Raw genomic sequence first — 16,577 nt, 5'->3', positions numbered from 1 at the left:
ATACACACACATATACATATATACACATTATATACATTATATATATATATATATATATAATGTATATAAATGTAGTATTTTTACCAGTAAATTAATTTATTGAGCCGCACAGTCATAACTCTTATGCAATCTTATTTTAAAATCTAAATATCAATGGTTCTGTACATCTTGCCTTATCAGCAAGCCAAATCATTTACCCATACAACTTTCCCATACATAATTTCTCAGTTCAAGCCTGCTGAATCCTCTGTGACATGTAAAAATGATGCCCTGACACAGCCGTTTAACATGGCCAAGCCTCCTGTGGTGAGTGTTGTCCACAGCTGTGACAGCAGCCGGGAGCTGAGACGGACCAGCCATACTGGAACGGACCCAGCTACAGGCCTCACCGAGAGAGGCTGACTGCCAAAGATCTGCGTCGAGTCCTCCTCCAACCGCCAGATGGATGATAAGGCTGGCCCCAGGTCAGTGGCTGCCAGCCTTGAGGGTTGACACACAGACTCGAGGAGGAAGAAAGTGAAGCGGGCCTGAAGGCAAATGGAGCCATGTGGTCCCTCAGGTGTACTGCTGAGTCATTACAGGGCACTTTTTGGAGATAGCCTGGCTGTCTGTAGATTACTCCCAGGAATCCTTTAATCTTATTTATACAAGCCAAACTTGTCCTCTGAATTAAAACCTGAGCAACTGACTTCTGACCCTGACTGCAGAGAGGGAATTCTCAACTTCCTGAATTAATCATTTTTTACAATTTCTGGCTTCGTTTTCAGCCTCGTTTATGAAGAGAACAGCTTTATTCTTGTCCGAACTAAAGAACCCCATGCAGTGAGTTCAAATCAGTGTCATATGAATGGAGTTACATTGTGTGATGTGGCCCCCTAGTGGATATCTTTATCTCTGCCTGCCAGACTGCCATGATTAGGAAATGATCACGGTAACACAGAGCAGCAGTTCTCGACTGGGCCTCTGGATACAGACTAAAGCCCTTCTGCTTGTGATTTTAGCAGTCTATTTAGAGGTTTATTTACACCTGATCTGCAAATTAAATGCGGTAAACTACATGCAGGGCCAGAATTACTGTTATATGCCTCGCCATAGAGCCTCAGAGAGAGTTTTAGATGCAAATTCTTTATCTGATGCCAGGTTATATAGGTTTATGGTGCAAGAGAAGTTGTAAACTCAATCAATGTGTGCCTTAAATACATTAATTAACTTATATAGTTTGGTGATTTTGCATTAACTATATGAGGGAACAATGAAGTCCCCAAATAGTATTGTTTTCATCAATATAACCTCGTGTAAAGTCGAGCAAGCAGCTGTACTTTTACATTTTCGTTCCTTTTACAGTACAGTTGGTTATTTATGGCAATTGTGCTATTATTGTGGCAATGTAAGTTTAGAATCAAACTGAATGGAGTTTGATTTATCTCAGCAGCAATTATAGCTATTCCTTTGGAACAGCAGGGGGCGTCAGTTTAACAGCAACACACAAAGTGGAGGGGTAAGTCTGCACTGACTGAAATCAAGCACATTGACACACTAAAAGAGGATAATTGCTACTGAGCCACTGTTAACTTGTTTGCACTCATGAATTCTGACTTACTCAGTGGGTGTTAGTCTCTAAAACACAGTATTAAGCCTGACTTTCAACACAAACTCAAATGTAACAACTTTATAGTCTTTAAAAAAGTGGAGGCGTGCAGACTCGCAAGCATCTCCACGTCTGCAGATCCCTCACAGAATGAGCCGTTCCGAGGCGGACGACAGTGTCAAAAATATGGGTATATCGAATCATAGCTGTGTTTCTATTTTAGCTGGTGGGAGAAAGAGAGAGGCAGAGAGAGACAGATGCAAACCTGTAGTGACAGTTTCTATCTGTAGCTCAGTCAACTCGTGGATAAGGTTACCATGGCGCCCGGTGGTGGGAAGAATCAGGCTGATGCACTTAGCAACCAGAAAAGAGGAGCGAGCCTGTGGAGGAGCTGAAAGGCTTCGATTCCTCCTCATCATCTTGTGTACATATCACCTTACATTAAAGCCCTGCTATTAATACAAGGCAGCAAGGTCAGGGCGAGCATGTCCGTACCCCTTCCATAAAGTGCTTTGAAGTGCAAGATACTCATCAGCTTTGTTGTTGAGCTGGAAACACGTTGAGCTGGATTATCGTCTCTTTCTGCAGAGTTCACAGTGTTTCAACGAAGGCTTCCTGGGTTTTTCTTTGAAGCCAAGAATCTAAATGTGTTGCCTCTAATTGGACATATCAGTTTATACATTTCTGACAACTCTGGAAGTGTCAAATTTCCTGTAGAAAAACCCATCACCATAACAAATCAATGCACCACTTCATTATGCCCCTTAAAATCTCACAGTGGGGGGAAATGACAATTAAACGCTGGGAAATAGAAAATGAAATCCATCTGCAAGGAGATTATAATGACCTTTGAATCCCATACACAGTGAACCACGATGGCAAGCTTTGAAAACACACAAGTTAAACAGAAGGCAGGCTCAAAAGATCCACAATGCCACACTGAAGCTACACACAACAGAGCAGGGACCCCCATCAAGAAACAATACACCAAGCAGGTAGACCGAGCGACGTTCAACAAGACCGCACAGAACACGCCAGAAAAACACACACACACACAGCGAGCATCGACACCCTGGAACGAGCGCGCACATAAGAAAAGCACACAGAGGAGTGGGAGCTGATGAGAGGGAGAAGCCACAAGACAAAATGAGACGCAGCTATGGGAGAACGGGGGAAGGCATGCGGAGGCGGAGAGGAGGAGAGGCGGAGGAGGAGGAGGAGGAGGAAGAGGAGGAGGTGGAGGAGAGAAAACTCACAAACGTGTAAAAAGACAGACGAGAGTGATTTCCAATTCTAACATTTATTAGATCTACTCAATCACAGGTACAGAGTTTATTGGCAGTGATTATCTACAACAGGCATCTAGAGAGGGAGTGAATGACCCAGATAAAGAATGACAAGCAATTCAACAATGTCACCAGAGCTAAGGAGCACTTGCTCTCCACTGACTAATTATTTTCACCATTGCTCAAATTGCTACAGCAGGAGCTGACACTGTTTAATGACTCACCAGTTTTAGAGAGTTGCATAAGAAAAAAAACAAACCCCAGCCTTTTGACATTGACATTGTTGAACTGCTCTTGACTAAAGGTGGTGGGATGGAGAGGAATACAGCATTTGTTTTGTGATGACTGTTGAGCATTCGCAGAGCCGACACTGTAGAACAATTTTCAGGGGTCTGGTTTGCTACGATGTTTTCTAATTGTACATAATGAACCCATTATTAGCAGGAAACACAGCTGCTAATCTGGTCACTTTCAATTGTTGAGTTGTTCTGAATTATCATTTTCAGTACAACATTCACTGGCTACAGTACTGTCAAATATTGATCGTTAATCCGTATGCATTATGCATATATTAATAATTTTCATAAGCTCTGCAATCAGTTACATCAGCATTCTCATGCACCCAAAACTACAAAATAAACTAAATATTTCACTGGAATAAACAAATCCCAGTCATAACCCAACAATTTGTGGCGTGGGAAGTGAACAAGTAAACTTTACTCACTGAACAAAATATACACATCACTATTTACATTTACATGTTTTTCTAAGTTTAATAAAACAAATCAGTTGAAAATGATTGGCAAACTGAGAAAGAGTCAAAATCAATTTGTCATTAAAGTGCATCAGAGTCAGTGTAGAGGGAGTTTGATCATGAAGGTGGTCGGGTTCAGACCACTGGGGAGAGAGCGCACACATGCACATACGACACACACGCAGACACACGGAGCACTGGTTTGTTACACTGTAGAAATACCTGAACTGGACTTTCCCTCTCCACCTGCGTCTTTAGACTTGGAGCAGGGTGGCGGCGGGGTGAAGTTGGCTTCAGGCAGGCTTTTCTCAAAGGACAGCATGGGGGACGGCGTTGGAGGCAGCAGGGTGCTGTTGGGGCTGCTGATGTCGCCTTCCCCCACGAGGGTGAGGTCAGTGTGGACGTCCTCCTCAACAGTGCGAAGGCTTGGCCGGGTGTCTGAGGGCCGGGAGATGGGGGACAGGTGGGTGCCAAATGTCGGGTGGCGAGGAGGGGGCAACAGGCACCGCCTGGTCCCGGAGTGTCCATTTGCACTGGAGCTAAGGGAGGAGTCCAGGCTCTCTGAGCGAAGGCTGGAAGTAAGGGCCCCCCGTGAGGAGATGCCGTTCTCCCGGGTCGGTTTCAGGGAGTCAGGAGTGGAGCAGGCCAGGCCGGGTGGAGTCAGGCGCAGGAAGTCGGGAAGCACCAGATCGTCTTTGTTCAGGAGTCCGCGCTGGTCGTTGGCTCGGGTGCTCTGTGCCCGGCTCAGCAGCTCAAAGAATTCTGGAAAACACATCAAACAAGTTCCCTCATTAAACTTTCCAAATAGGTGAGCACCTGGAAGAAAGGATTGAGTTGGGTTTAACATGCAGCAGAGCGTCCTCACACCTGACAGAGAAAATAACCCTCCAGAGCTGCCCAAGATAGCAGTTAGTCCTGAGGCAAAGCGAAGCTAAGAAATCCACCAACAAGTCAATAAAAGAAAAGAAAAGGGGGATTTACCTTCAGCTTCATCTATATTAATCTTTTTCTGTTTTCTCTTTTCCCCTGGGAGTGCTGAGTCTGGTCCACTTGCTCTCACAGAAAAGTCCTTTGGTGTTGACCTCTCATCTCCCTGCAGATGCAACAATAACAATGCACTCTGTTAGGAGATGGAGGGATGGGGGAGGAGGGGAGGGGAGGATGGGAGTCGTATGGGGGAGGCTAAGCATGAACTGCCAAGCATCCAACTGAGCAGAGTGTCCATATTTACTGAGGACCCGCATGTAAAGATGAGCCTGGTCCATCTGCTGGCTCTGTGTCTTTTCTGACCTTGCTAGTATCTCAACCAAGTGCTATCTGCCTACATATGGTGCAATAATGAAGCATGGAGAAACATGAGCGAGTGAGTCAGCACAAGCAGTGTTAGGGCAAGGAATACCAAAAAAAAAAAAAAAAATCAGGAAATACACACCAATTTAAAGCTTGTCAAGGCTAGAAAATGTTAATAAAGATTCATGTGGGCCACTATTAAATCATATCGAATGGCGCAGAAGCAGCACAGCAATAGAAAAGCACAAAACACCACGTCTGGACTTTTAGGCGACACGATGCGCAAAATAAAGCCGGCGTCGAAGTACTTACTGTGGCAGAAAAGCTCCTGGTTGGAGGGTGGCCTTTTAAGGAGGAAGACTTTGATTTGTCTGTTTGAAAGAGAGAAAGAGAGTGATGCACATGAAATATTCATCAGGTTGAGAAATGAAGTAAATGGATAAGGGGAGAGGGGGGGGGGGCACTTTAGACATAAGTGCTGTAAAACTTATAAATATGTTAATCAGTGGAATACAGGAGGTGGACATTATTTGACAGATATGTTTTTGGAAACTAGTGTAAGGAAAGGTGGTAAAAACAACGTATTGTTCTTATTTTTGGTCAGTTTGTAATTATTAGTGGTTTATATATTGTGTTCAAGTGTTTTACCTTTGTTTGAAGCTGGGTCTGCTCGTTCCAACACAACTCGCAGGCCGTCCAAACTCGATATGGGGGCACCCAGGTCCAAAGGCTCAGTTTCTCCGCTCTAACACGACACACAAATATATGTTCGACATGTTACCATCTTCCCCTGTTGAAATACAATTTCTCTCTCCGGGATATTGCTGTCCACAGGCCTTTCCTTAACTTATAAACCATCTTTAAGCTCTGGCCTACTGTATAATACAGTTATAATGCCTAGAAGCCCGCGGGACTAAAATAAATCATCTGGCAGGGGTTTAGGGGAGGAGTAACGAGTCGGCATGTTTGAGGACTGTCGTCATTTTTAATTATAGCCCTGGTGCTCCATCTTCGGAGGCTGGACTGAGTCAGAGCGCTAACCACTGTGTAGAGATGGAAAAGGATGCGGCTTCCCTCCCCTAACCATGATACTCCACCCTGTGGCATTGTCACACACTGCACGGGCTTCCTTTCCGGACACACAGGAGCTTCAAAAAGATTAAGGCCATTGTAGCTACCAGGGACAACTTACTATTTTGGCCACAAGGTCGCTGAGGTGGAGACCATATTTGGCCACCACGGGGCGCAGGACCTCAGTGACTGGTTTGGTAGGTTTGGCTTTCAGCCCCACAGAGCGGTTAATGGGAACCAGGTCCAATCTAGGAGCAGAGGAAGAGCACAGGCAAATGTCAGCATGGACAGAAAATGTGATATTCATGGGAAACTGACAACGATCGATCGTTCATACCTAAACAAGGTCCGCTTCTCCAGTCTCAAGTCTCGTGAGCAGAGGGTCATGCAGTCTTGGTCCAACACCAAAGGCTATGGGGAAAAAAGCATGAAACAACACATTAGCAACACATAAAGCCCCCAAAACACCACATACTGTAGCACCCTTATACAGCAACTAAAAAGACACATTCTCCACTTTAGTCCTCTGTAATCTTTTCAATTCGCTTTGGTTGAATTCAGCTTTTTTCATTCAACTTCCAACAATGACTCTTCACAAAATGAGCATGTTTAAATGGTCAGTGTAGTCGTGCTGTATTGACCAAAGTTAGATTCATAATAAACAGAGGGTTGACTCAATTCATTCAAGAGGTGCTTGCAGCAGTGTTCTGCTCTCTGGTGTATCAGCAGCAGGTGTTCTGTTCATTTGTCAGTAAATTTGTTGGCAGTGACTGCCTCCCTCACCTTCTCCCCTCCCACCAGGAAGAGGTCGACAGCAGCGATGTTGACGTTGATGCTGTGACAGAGATCTTGGAGGACTTCCCTTATGGATGCACTGGGCCGGAGAGTAACAGAAGAGCAGGAACCGTCGGGGAGCATCACGTTGCAGTGTTTGGGGGAGCGTTCCCATACTCCGACTGAGTGGCGATTATCAGACTACGGAAACATGATTAAAAAAGAGCTTAATTTAACAAGAGGAAGTGGGTTATGGCTTTCCAGTGTGATGTACACATAGATTCAGTTGTAACTGTAGCTACGTTTGGCGTCCACAAACAAAAAATGAGTGGGCTGACAAGTAAAAAATAAATAAAAAATAAACAACTCCGGCCTATTATGATAGCTTCACTAGACACTGGGCTCTGTGTTGCCATGGTGATTCGTCCAAAGGAATCTTACCTCAATCTTGCCAGCAGAGCAGGAAGTGGCCATCTCCAGACTGGTACCGGACGACAAGGAGCCCTGGGACTCCCTCCGCCCATTACTGCCCCAGTAGTCTGCAAAAAAACAGCACAGAGGATGTTGAATTCATGCAGATAAGAGACATTTGCACACTACTCACATTAAATGACACTTAAAATATGCGACACAGAGACTGTTAAGCTGTAACATGACTAATAACAATTGTTTTTGATTTATGGTTGTAGTTTTTTGTCACAAAATCTTGGCAGGCGAGAAGGTGTATGCCATCAAACAAGATATTTGTAAATAAACAATAGGTGCTGTATTAAATTTAAGTAAAGCTACAGTCAGTTAGAGAGATCTATGAAAAAGCACCAGTTTGAAACGCACTATTAGGTTCAACTTATAATGATTAATAACTATGCCAAATTGTATTTGTTTTATGTGTTTATTGTTTATCTGTTATATAAACAATATTTTATATACTTGTATTACTACTTGTGCGTTCAGAGGATATTTACAAACACAAAAAATTATGAATTATCATTACTAATGTATTTAACTAAGCTTAGTCTAAAAATGACATTTGGTCAATTGTAGCCTTTAAAATAAGACAAAATGCAAGCTCTATTATCATATTATAATAATCATATAGTTTCACAGGACCACATTTAGATATTTTCCCACCTTTAAAACACTGACTCTATGTGAACAATACTCTCTTTAGTGTGCCAAAATCCCTGAGTTGCAACAACTATGTTTTTGCCAGTGTACCAGTAGTGTGTGTGTGTAATACTTTGATCACTGCGGGGCAGCTGTGTTTCTACATGCCTCCCCCGCCTGTTAGCTCATGCTAACTCTGGAACTGGCAGCGATTTGGTGTCTTGTTCAAGGACACATCAGCACTTTGGAAATTTGTGTGTTGCAAAAGTTTTAAACAACGGGGGAACTCAGTCACCAGAAGGCAACAGGGTTGCTAATGGATTTCTTACCGAGGTTAATGTCTCCAATGTCCTTCTTCTTTGGGCCCTTGCCGAAGCTCCTGTTGCGGGACCACGAGAAGAAGATGCTGCGTTTCTTGTCGGCGCTCTCGTCTTTGCTGTCTTCGTTCAGTGACCTCCCCGACCTATGCTTTCTGGCCTCCTGTTGGTTGGAGAGCAAAAACAAAGATTTTACCAGCCGTACTTCGCTGATGAACGATGTCAATGTCACATTTCAATAAAAAGCTCTTTTTGGTGCAGTCATAAAGCAACAGCGGCACCTTTTTCGGAGTGGAAAGGGTAGAGCGGTCAGAGCTGGCGCTGTGTTTCGAGGGCGCAGGACTGCAGGGAATCTGGTAGGGGTCCGGCAAGGGTTGTCCGTCCTCCTCAGCTCGCACACACTCTTGGTAAAGTGAGGACTTGAGGAATCTCGAATAACTGTCAAACTTCATCAGGTTGAAGATCTGTAGACGTGGAGGGAAAAAAGAGCGGTGTTTGTGAGTAAACAAACAGCGGAAGACAGAACAACAAGGGGTTTTTGAAGGAAGAGGTACACAAAGAGGCATGTAGGGTCAAAAATAAAGGAGTGAGAAAGAGAAAATGAAACGTACACAGAAACAAGAGAGAAGAAACTACTAGTTTAACATATGGTTACAGCTTATGTTATGACAGGTGTCTTAACAGTTAACATTTTATCACGTGCAGGATGAAAATATACACATCTCTGACTGCATGTCTATGTGTACAGTATGCGCTAGATTCTCTGTGGGTGTATGCCAGTTTGTGTTTATCTCTCTAGTGAAGGCTCAGAGCCCTTTTGTAAACAAACCCAGATGGCCACTAAAAAAAAAACCAATATGCTTGTGCAAAGTGACTAAAGGCTAGATGAGAGCAAAGCCCCACTACTGCACACAGAATCCCTCCGACTAATAAGAATCTCCAGAAAAAATTGGCAAGGGACATGTGAATAATTAAAATAAGAAAAATTAACCAAACATGAAATATTTAAATAATCGTGGAGGCTTCTAATTATAGTCAACCAACAGACTGCCGTGTCCAAAGACATGAGCTCTATTATAAGCTCGATATCAGCGCTGCTGTGTTGTTAGTACCTGTAGCTGCTGCGTCTTGAACATGTCGGGCCGCGGGGAGGTGAGGACATCATCGGCCAGCTGGGCTTGGCTGTCGATGTTCACTGGCATGGTGGCCTTGCTGGACAGGAAGCTGTTGTAGATCTCTCCAGCTCTCTGGGACAGCTGCAAAAAGAGGTTTGATGGCGCAGAATATTAAAAACTGTAGAAAATTGCATCTCTACATGTCTTCTTATTTACTCTTTCATCAATATATTTTGCACGACTGTTATATGGGCACTAAGATGTCATTTAATCTGTATAAACCCATTTGTGGGTCGGGAGGTTGGGAGGAAGGTCTCAATTCTTCTACACAAAATGTAATGTAAGAATAATTCATAGGTAAATAATTTGAGAAAGGAAAACCTGCCAAATCTGTCCTTTATGTGCAGTGCAATTTGCATTGAAAAGGATAAGTAGTACAGTTTGGTTGAGATCCCGGATGGGGAAACGTGTAGCCTACAGAGGACTTGGAGGTGAGTGAACTTTGTAAAATGAAGTTGACTTTGAGTAACGCTGGTAATTTACCCATGTCAGTTGCACACATCACACATGATCTTTTTCTTTACTTATTTTCCCCATTTAGGCAATGATCTGCCAACTCACAGTGGACCACAGTATACAATACATACAAAAGTTCTGACTGCATCTGTGGCTTCATAGTGTGAACTTACCTGCTTCTTATCTGTTGCAGGGACATGACTGAAGCATTCACAGGCCTGCCAGAACAAGATATTCTCCTCACTGAATTCTTTCTTGAGAAATTCCTGTGGAGACAGAAAAAGTTACAATCTCAAACTAGATTTCCTCTTTCTCCTCTTCCCTGTGCTGTTATTGTTGTTGCTGCGACCAGTAGTGAGGGAAGAAATTATTGGGTGTAATGTTGTGAACAAGATTGGTGTAAGTGTAGGCGCAGGATAGTGTAGGCGAGTGCAGCTCTGATCAGTGTTGAGGGAAGGTGAGGAGCGAGGTGGTTCTGGGACGCCAGGACTTAATGTTTGAGCCTTCTGAACGTGTTGTGGGCTAAATTCAAAGGCACATCTTTTATGTGGGAGGTACAGTAAGATAAATGAGATGCCTGTACTCACTAAGGTTTGACATTGAGAACCGGTTCTGAACTCGAACCTATCCCACATCGTATAAATATGTTAACGCTTGAAGGAAGGTGGTCTAACGTGGCAAAACATTAATTGTAGCAGTGTATAAGAATGAAGCCGTTTTATGCCCCTAATTGCTGCAATAATTGTCCACTAACAGAGGAGCACAAGTAAAAACAAGTGTAACAATACAGAGAACGTGGAAGCACCAGGGCACGTCACATCGTTTGTTATTTGTAAGAGGTTTGGCAAAGTATGGCACAATTCCATCGATGTGACAAACTCTTACCGAGAAGTAGCGCACACCCACTGGATCCTGGAGGAGCCGCTCGAAGCAGGCGGCCCAGCTGGCCACGCGCTGCTCCGGACCCCCTCGATGGCTGCCCGCTCCTGGAAGACTGCCATTACTGTTCAGGCTGCTCTGGCTGCAGCATCCCTGCAACTGGACCCCACTGTAGTCTGCAAGACGGGAGAGCGGAACGCAAAGGTTGGAGGGCTTTAATGTTAAAGGGTAATTCCAGCCAGAGGGAGTGTTAGAGCAGTTTTCCTGTGTGCCCTTATCAACTTTCTAAATATTCCTCTGGATTTTAGCATTTTTTTTCTTCTGGCAATCTTCATCTTCACTCAACTTGTTAGCAAGCTTGAATAACTGTGCTGTAATTAAATCGATTTAAGGACACACAAGACTTTTCTAGACCTTCATCTAAGAAGAAGCAGTCAAAACAATAGACAGCACATTTCTAACATTGGAACAATATTAGGTTATGGTTCTAGTGTTAATTTAACTAATATCAACTACTTAGTCAACCTAAAACTGTCACTACAATCTTTTCATTTTCCGTAAGATTACATGTTAATCTTAGGGAAACTGCAAGAAAAGGGAGAAAAATTATTTGCCAGCAGTTTAATAAAAGCCTTGATCCTGTTGGAGTTTAAAGAGGGGGGACTAGACAAAGCCAAAAGGTGCCCTATTACTGCACCCAACATAATTAAAAAACAGAAAATGGATTAGACTACAAGGTAAAGGTCAAGGGGGTTGAAAAGAAAGGTTCTGGCTCTTTATTGCACCCTTTGCTACACCTCTCACCGGCAAATGCTGCACAATAAGTGAATGTCAAAGTTCAAAATGCATTGTGAGGGAAGTGTGGACCAGATCTACAGATCTGATTGCATCTGAGAAAGAGCAGACGTCACTCGGTTAGCAGAAGAGGAGCAAAGAGGGGGCGGCAAGAAGAGGGAGCAGGATAAAAGGAGAAAGAAAGGAGACATGGATGATTAAAGGGACACAAAGAGAGAGAGTGGGTAAGGATCCAGGAACTGAAGTGGGGGGCCTCTGCCTGCACAGTACCTGCTATCGTGGCAGCAGATGGCCACTTTAGAACTGCGGGCCGGCAAGGCAGCGAACACACAGTAAAAACAAAGGAAAACAAAAGGGTCACAGTGGGCCGTTGTCAGTCTGTGGAGATTCAACTGGTTGGCATGGGCAACTGGTTTTAACAGAGTGTATCTCTGCTGTTGGGAACAGAAATGTTAGCTGGATCAGGTACGGTACAGCATATCTTCACCTTGCTGATACAGCTGCACAAGAAGTGGTGTGGATTTACAAATAGGTTCAACTGTGAGGTTGTGAAATGAAAGCACTGTAAATAGTACATGACATCACTAACAGTCTCACAGTGAGATCTTTCATATTGTGATAAGGCGGCCTTTACATGACCTTTTGAAACCGAATGTATGTCCTAGTTACTTAGCAATTAGCGCCACTGAACCAGCAGGCTTGTCATTAAAAATGCATAGCCTTTATGTTCAGTATGGCGATCTGAGAAACTGTGGGATTTTATGCTTATACAATAAGGCCAAACGACTGGTTTCTCTGTGTCGCTGTCTAAAGTTCGCTGACAAGCCACTTGTTTGGACTTGGTTTAATGTATTAGGGCTGAGGCTTTTGGGATCCGTGTTCACCACATTGTGTGCTGCTCGGTTAATGAGATGGTTTTAGAAAGCAAACAGCCGCGCATGTCTGATCTGCATCCACAGTGAAAGGAGCGGAGCTGCACTCCTCACCGCAGCCTGTTAGCAAATGTTGTTAAAACTCCTATGAAAGAGGAGACCAGACAAACGTGCACGCTAGCCCCCGACTGTAACCCAAAAACACGCTCAACAAACATCCTTTGTTAATGAGGCATGCTGCCTACAGTGAATACATCATCCCAGCTAAGTCTTTTTATTAGACCATTTTATTGAGCAGCAACAAAGTTCTGTGTCGAGTATAGAGCAGAAAATGAGAAATAAAAATTGCAGACACTAAAAAGGCTGGGCAGAAACACTGCAGGCTGGCCAAGATTGAAACATTTGAGTAAATGTTAGTAAAAAAAAAAGAACGGGGGGAGGGGGGGGATCATTAAGAAAAATCTTGCGATTTAATTCAGTTTTAACAGCTTTTAAGTACCCTCTACAGAGCTGGAACTCCTTTACACCTTTATATCAAATGATCCTGTTTAGCTTTCAGAGAATAGTGTTTTTAAAGTAGTAATAAAGGAATTGTACTCACCGCCATCTGAGGAAGCAGCAGACTGAAAGAGAACAAAGAGAGACATGAGTGAGAGGCTGCCCTCATGACCTCCTGTGCTGAGACAAGAGACTGAAGCCGGCGCTGATAGCAGTGTCTCTTCAGGCATCCCACCCGTCGCTCTGAGGTGTGTGTCTTTGTGGTTTGTAAGTGAGGGTGTGAGTGTTTGTGTGTGTCTGTGCTAGTGGGAAAGGGCTGGATCTCCGGGTCCTTGCACAACACCATTAACTTTTAAGTGGGTGGACCCCTGGCCTCTACCACACACAGCTGTTCACACCTCCACAGCAGGACCCACCCCTCATTTTATATGATCCTCCTCACAGCCCTGAATGTGTGCATTCCTGCTGACTGCAGTCACAAAGATCAGAGCTCATCAAGGCAGAGCGACTTGAGAGGCCGTCAGTGGCCGTAATGCTCCTCTATTCACTTGCTGATTTAAGGAATGAGTGGTTTATGCGTGTGTTGATGCCCTTGAATGAAAGGCAAACAGCCTCTAGTGGGCATGGAAATTTCACAGTGACAACTTTCCATAATTGGGTGCAATTATAGCCAAGGAGTAATGCTAAATGAAACACCACACATGACTGATTTTATGATGGATCAACAAATATTTACTTGGCAATACTTGAACTTGAAATCACTGGCTCGGCATTGGGCCTCTGCGAACCCTGTCAGCGTAATTTTGGTTAGGCTAATAAAGAGAGATTTGAATCCCAAACTATGAGGCTGTTGTCGCAAATATATTAAAATGCAGGGGAGGATATGAGAGGCGCATCTTCGGGCTCGGTCCAAGAACACTCAGAAAAAAATCGGTGCGTTGGAGGATTCATCTGAAAAGGGGAGACTATTTCCAGAAGAGTGTTTTCTGAGCTGCCACTTCAAAGTGTGAATATTCAAGGCTGATAATACGTCTAAACAAGGCTCTTATTGCCAGGCTGGTGGCTCGGTGTGAGCAGTAAATACAGTTTGTGCTTTAGAGAAAATTGCATAATAATGGACAGTAAAACAATGAAATTAACAGAGATAATGTACCTGGATGAGGCTATATTTGAAAGTGAAACATAGGAAAATTAAACTATAAGCTTGTCTGATTTCATTCATAGTATAATTTCTACATTGACTTCCAGCTGTGATTTAATTAATAGCTTTCAGCTTGATCAATTAGCCGTAGAACAAGCCCAGACATGTTGCAGACCGGCTTACTCTTTTTAGTTTCCGTTGATGTGACTGGTCGTCTGAAGGCAGGGGGACGTAACCCGCGGCCATGTGCGCTAATGTGACGTTTTCGTTCCATTTCGGGAGTGACCACATGTAAAAGCTCTATCAGACAGAGACCGCTAAACCACTAATTGTCTGTCACAGCCTCTTTACAACTCTGCTGCTGCAGAGTCTAACCCCATACAGTCAACACCCAAAAGCCATCCCTTCTGTGGCGGTTAGCATGTGTACAGTAATCATGGGTGGGTACAATGAGGACCAACATGAAGCCGAAACAGAAGAGAGAGAGAGAGAAAAGGGACATCCACTCCATCTGTCTGTCCTTTTGGGTCTAAAAGCAGCTAAACCTCAAACCTTAAATATATACAGTGTTGTGACTGTGGTTCACTTAAAAGAACAAGACAGACATCACACAATGTGACGTCAATGTCGGTTTTGGAACAAACAAAAGGTCTCCAGGCTGAAACTAATCGCATTCGCTGCTATTCAATCCATACTTTAAGAGTCAATACTACTTTCAAAATCTTTATATGGAGAGATTTGACTTCTGGTGACACATATGATAGACATCCACTTATGACATGTGATAAGAGTGGGAGTGAATTGAAATCATGAATGTCATCTTGACACACACACAGTTGAGGTAACACCTGCTTTAAACCATGCTTGTGTCAGAGGAGAATAATGTTGGTGACAAATGTGTCATAAGTTGCGTAAGAAGGCTAAAACGTTTGAATGAATGGAAATGTTGAAAAATCCTAAAACTAACTGCAACAGCATCATTTATTAGATTGAAATCAAATTCTTCTTGCTCTATCAAATGTTGGTATTGATTGATTTGATCAAATAACAGATGAATTATCTGTGCTATAAAGGGACAGAAAATTGACTTTCAAGTTCCCAGAGTCCAAGACGACCCGTTCAAACGGCTTATATTGTCGAACCAATGGTCTAAAACCCAAAGATATTCAGTTTTTAATGATATAAAACTGAGAAAAAGTAGCAACTCCTCACATTTGGGTGGCTGGAAGCAACAAACAACAAATGTTTGCTTGGTCTGTTATTAATAAATATTAAAATTATTATTTTTTAAAAAGGTTGGTTAATAATCTGTATACAAGTTAAACAAATCATTTTATTGACTATCCATTTAAAATAACAGAATTAACACACGTCATTAAGGAAGTTGAGCAGGCAGAGCTGGCAGATATACAGAGGGTTGTGTGTGTATGTTTGTATGTATGTGTGAGGCAGCAGGGGTTAGAGCCCACATTCCTCCGTGTGTTTCTCAACTCGTTATTGCTTCCTTGCCCTCAGCTCCACTACAATGAGAATGACGTGATGACCCAGGCACACCGTCACCTCTTGTCCACACACTCCCTTCCACTGCTGACACCTCTGGTGACGAGTCGGTCCATCATGGGTGGCCCTGCAGTCCAACGGGCCCTCTTTGATCCTTTTCATATGAGGCTGAATTGCAGGGATCCCATTTCCCTGCTGGAACTCCTCTGAAAGCTGTCCACGTTAGGTTGTTATCAACCAAATGGACAAAACCACAATTCAAGTCACAGCGAGTACCCTGGCTCCAAACGTAGAGCAGGATTTGGCTCTGCAGTTGGAAACCGCTCTTCCAGCTTTACTGTGGTACAGCCCCCACGCCGTACAGTCTGGCATCCTGAGACACCACATGCTGAAGGAACGTAGATGATCACACTTAGACAGATTCATGTGTATGATCTGAAGTGAGCCACCGCGACAAAAACACACTTTCATCGGTGTTAAATCGGTTGGAATCACTCACACAAATGTTAATGTCACCCGGTAACACCTCTCAGAGTGCACTTCACATCTTTTAAAAGTGACTTCTTTTAATCTTTGAGCTTGTTTAGGCGTGTTGCTTCTACAAAGACTCTGTTGAAATGTCCCCCGTTCAACACTTTTACCACAGTCAGACAAAAAGAAAAGCTTCTTCTAAACTTTTACACAAGTCAAGGCTGATTCTAGCACCGCAAACAAACAACCACGAGTCCCTGCCGCTTCAGACAGCTGTTCTAAATGGGAGAGAGACGAGCGACAAAGAGGGAGATTAATGAGAAAAACAGCTGACTGAACAAAAGGAGTCTCCCCGCTTCACACAGCGGAGGAAGAGGAGGCTCGCTCGGCAAACCACAGTTTACTTACAGTGCTGAAGTTCCAGGTCTTCTTGAAGGAAAGTCTCTTTTTGAGACTCATTGTTCCCTAGTCTGCTACAACCAGCAGCACACAGGCAGATTATGTGTGTGTGTGTGTGCAAACGCATACCTGAACATTCCCCACCCAAAACTCTGCAAACCGTGTCTGTACAAGTCGGAGAGAGGGAAGGAGAGGGAGGGAGAG

At 43.7% G+C, this 16,577-nt stretch overlaps 1 protein-coding gene across 1 annotated transcript in view; it reads right to left on the bottom strand.

Moving 5' to 3' along the window:
* rgs12a (regulator of G protein signaling 12a) overlaps nt 1–16,577 on the bottom strand; it is a 35,836-nt gene that overhangs the window by 2,241 nt on the left and 17,018 nt on the right. The window contains exons 4-17 of the mRNA XM_035675343.1: nt 12,966–12,987; nt 10,704–10,873; nt 9,992–10,084; nt 9,300–9,443; nt 8,469–8,651; nt 8,200–8,350; nt 7,205–7,302; nt 6,773–6,964; nt 6,327–6,400; nt 6,111–6,237; nt 5,567–5,663; nt 5,231–5,289; nt 4,610–4,721; nt 3,851–4,390 (exon numbers count right to left, since the gene is read on the bottom strand). Of these exons, the coding sequence (XP_035531236.1) occupies nt 3,851–4,390; nt 4,610–4,721; nt 5,231–5,289; nt 5,567–5,663; nt 6,111–6,237; nt 6,327–6,400; nt 6,773–6,964; nt 7,205–7,302; nt 8,200–8,350; nt 8,469–8,651; nt 9,300–9,443; nt 9,992–10,084; nt 10,704–10,873; nt 12,966–12,987 (2,062 nt within the window). The remainder of the gene's footprint in view (nt 1–3,850; nt 4,391–4,609; nt 4,722–5,230; nt 5,290–5,566; nt 5,664–6,110; nt 6,238–6,326; nt 6,401–6,772; nt 6,965–7,204; nt 7,303–8,199; nt 8,351–8,468; nt 8,652–9,299; nt 9,444–9,991; nt 10,085–10,703; nt 10,874–12,965; nt 12,988–16,577) is intronic.

This window comes from Morone saxatilis, unplaced genomic scaffold (genome assembly GCF_004916995.1).
Source record: "Morone saxatilis isolate NCDOM2014 unplaced genomic scaffold, NCSU_SB_2.0 Contig4, whole genome shotgun sequence".
NCBI classification, from domain to species: domain Eukaryota; kingdom Metazoa; phylum Chordata; class Actinopteri; family Moronidae; genus Morone; species Morone saxatilis.
Note: the sequence above shows the minus strand (reverse complement) of the source record. Positions and strands in the feature narration are given on the sequence as shown.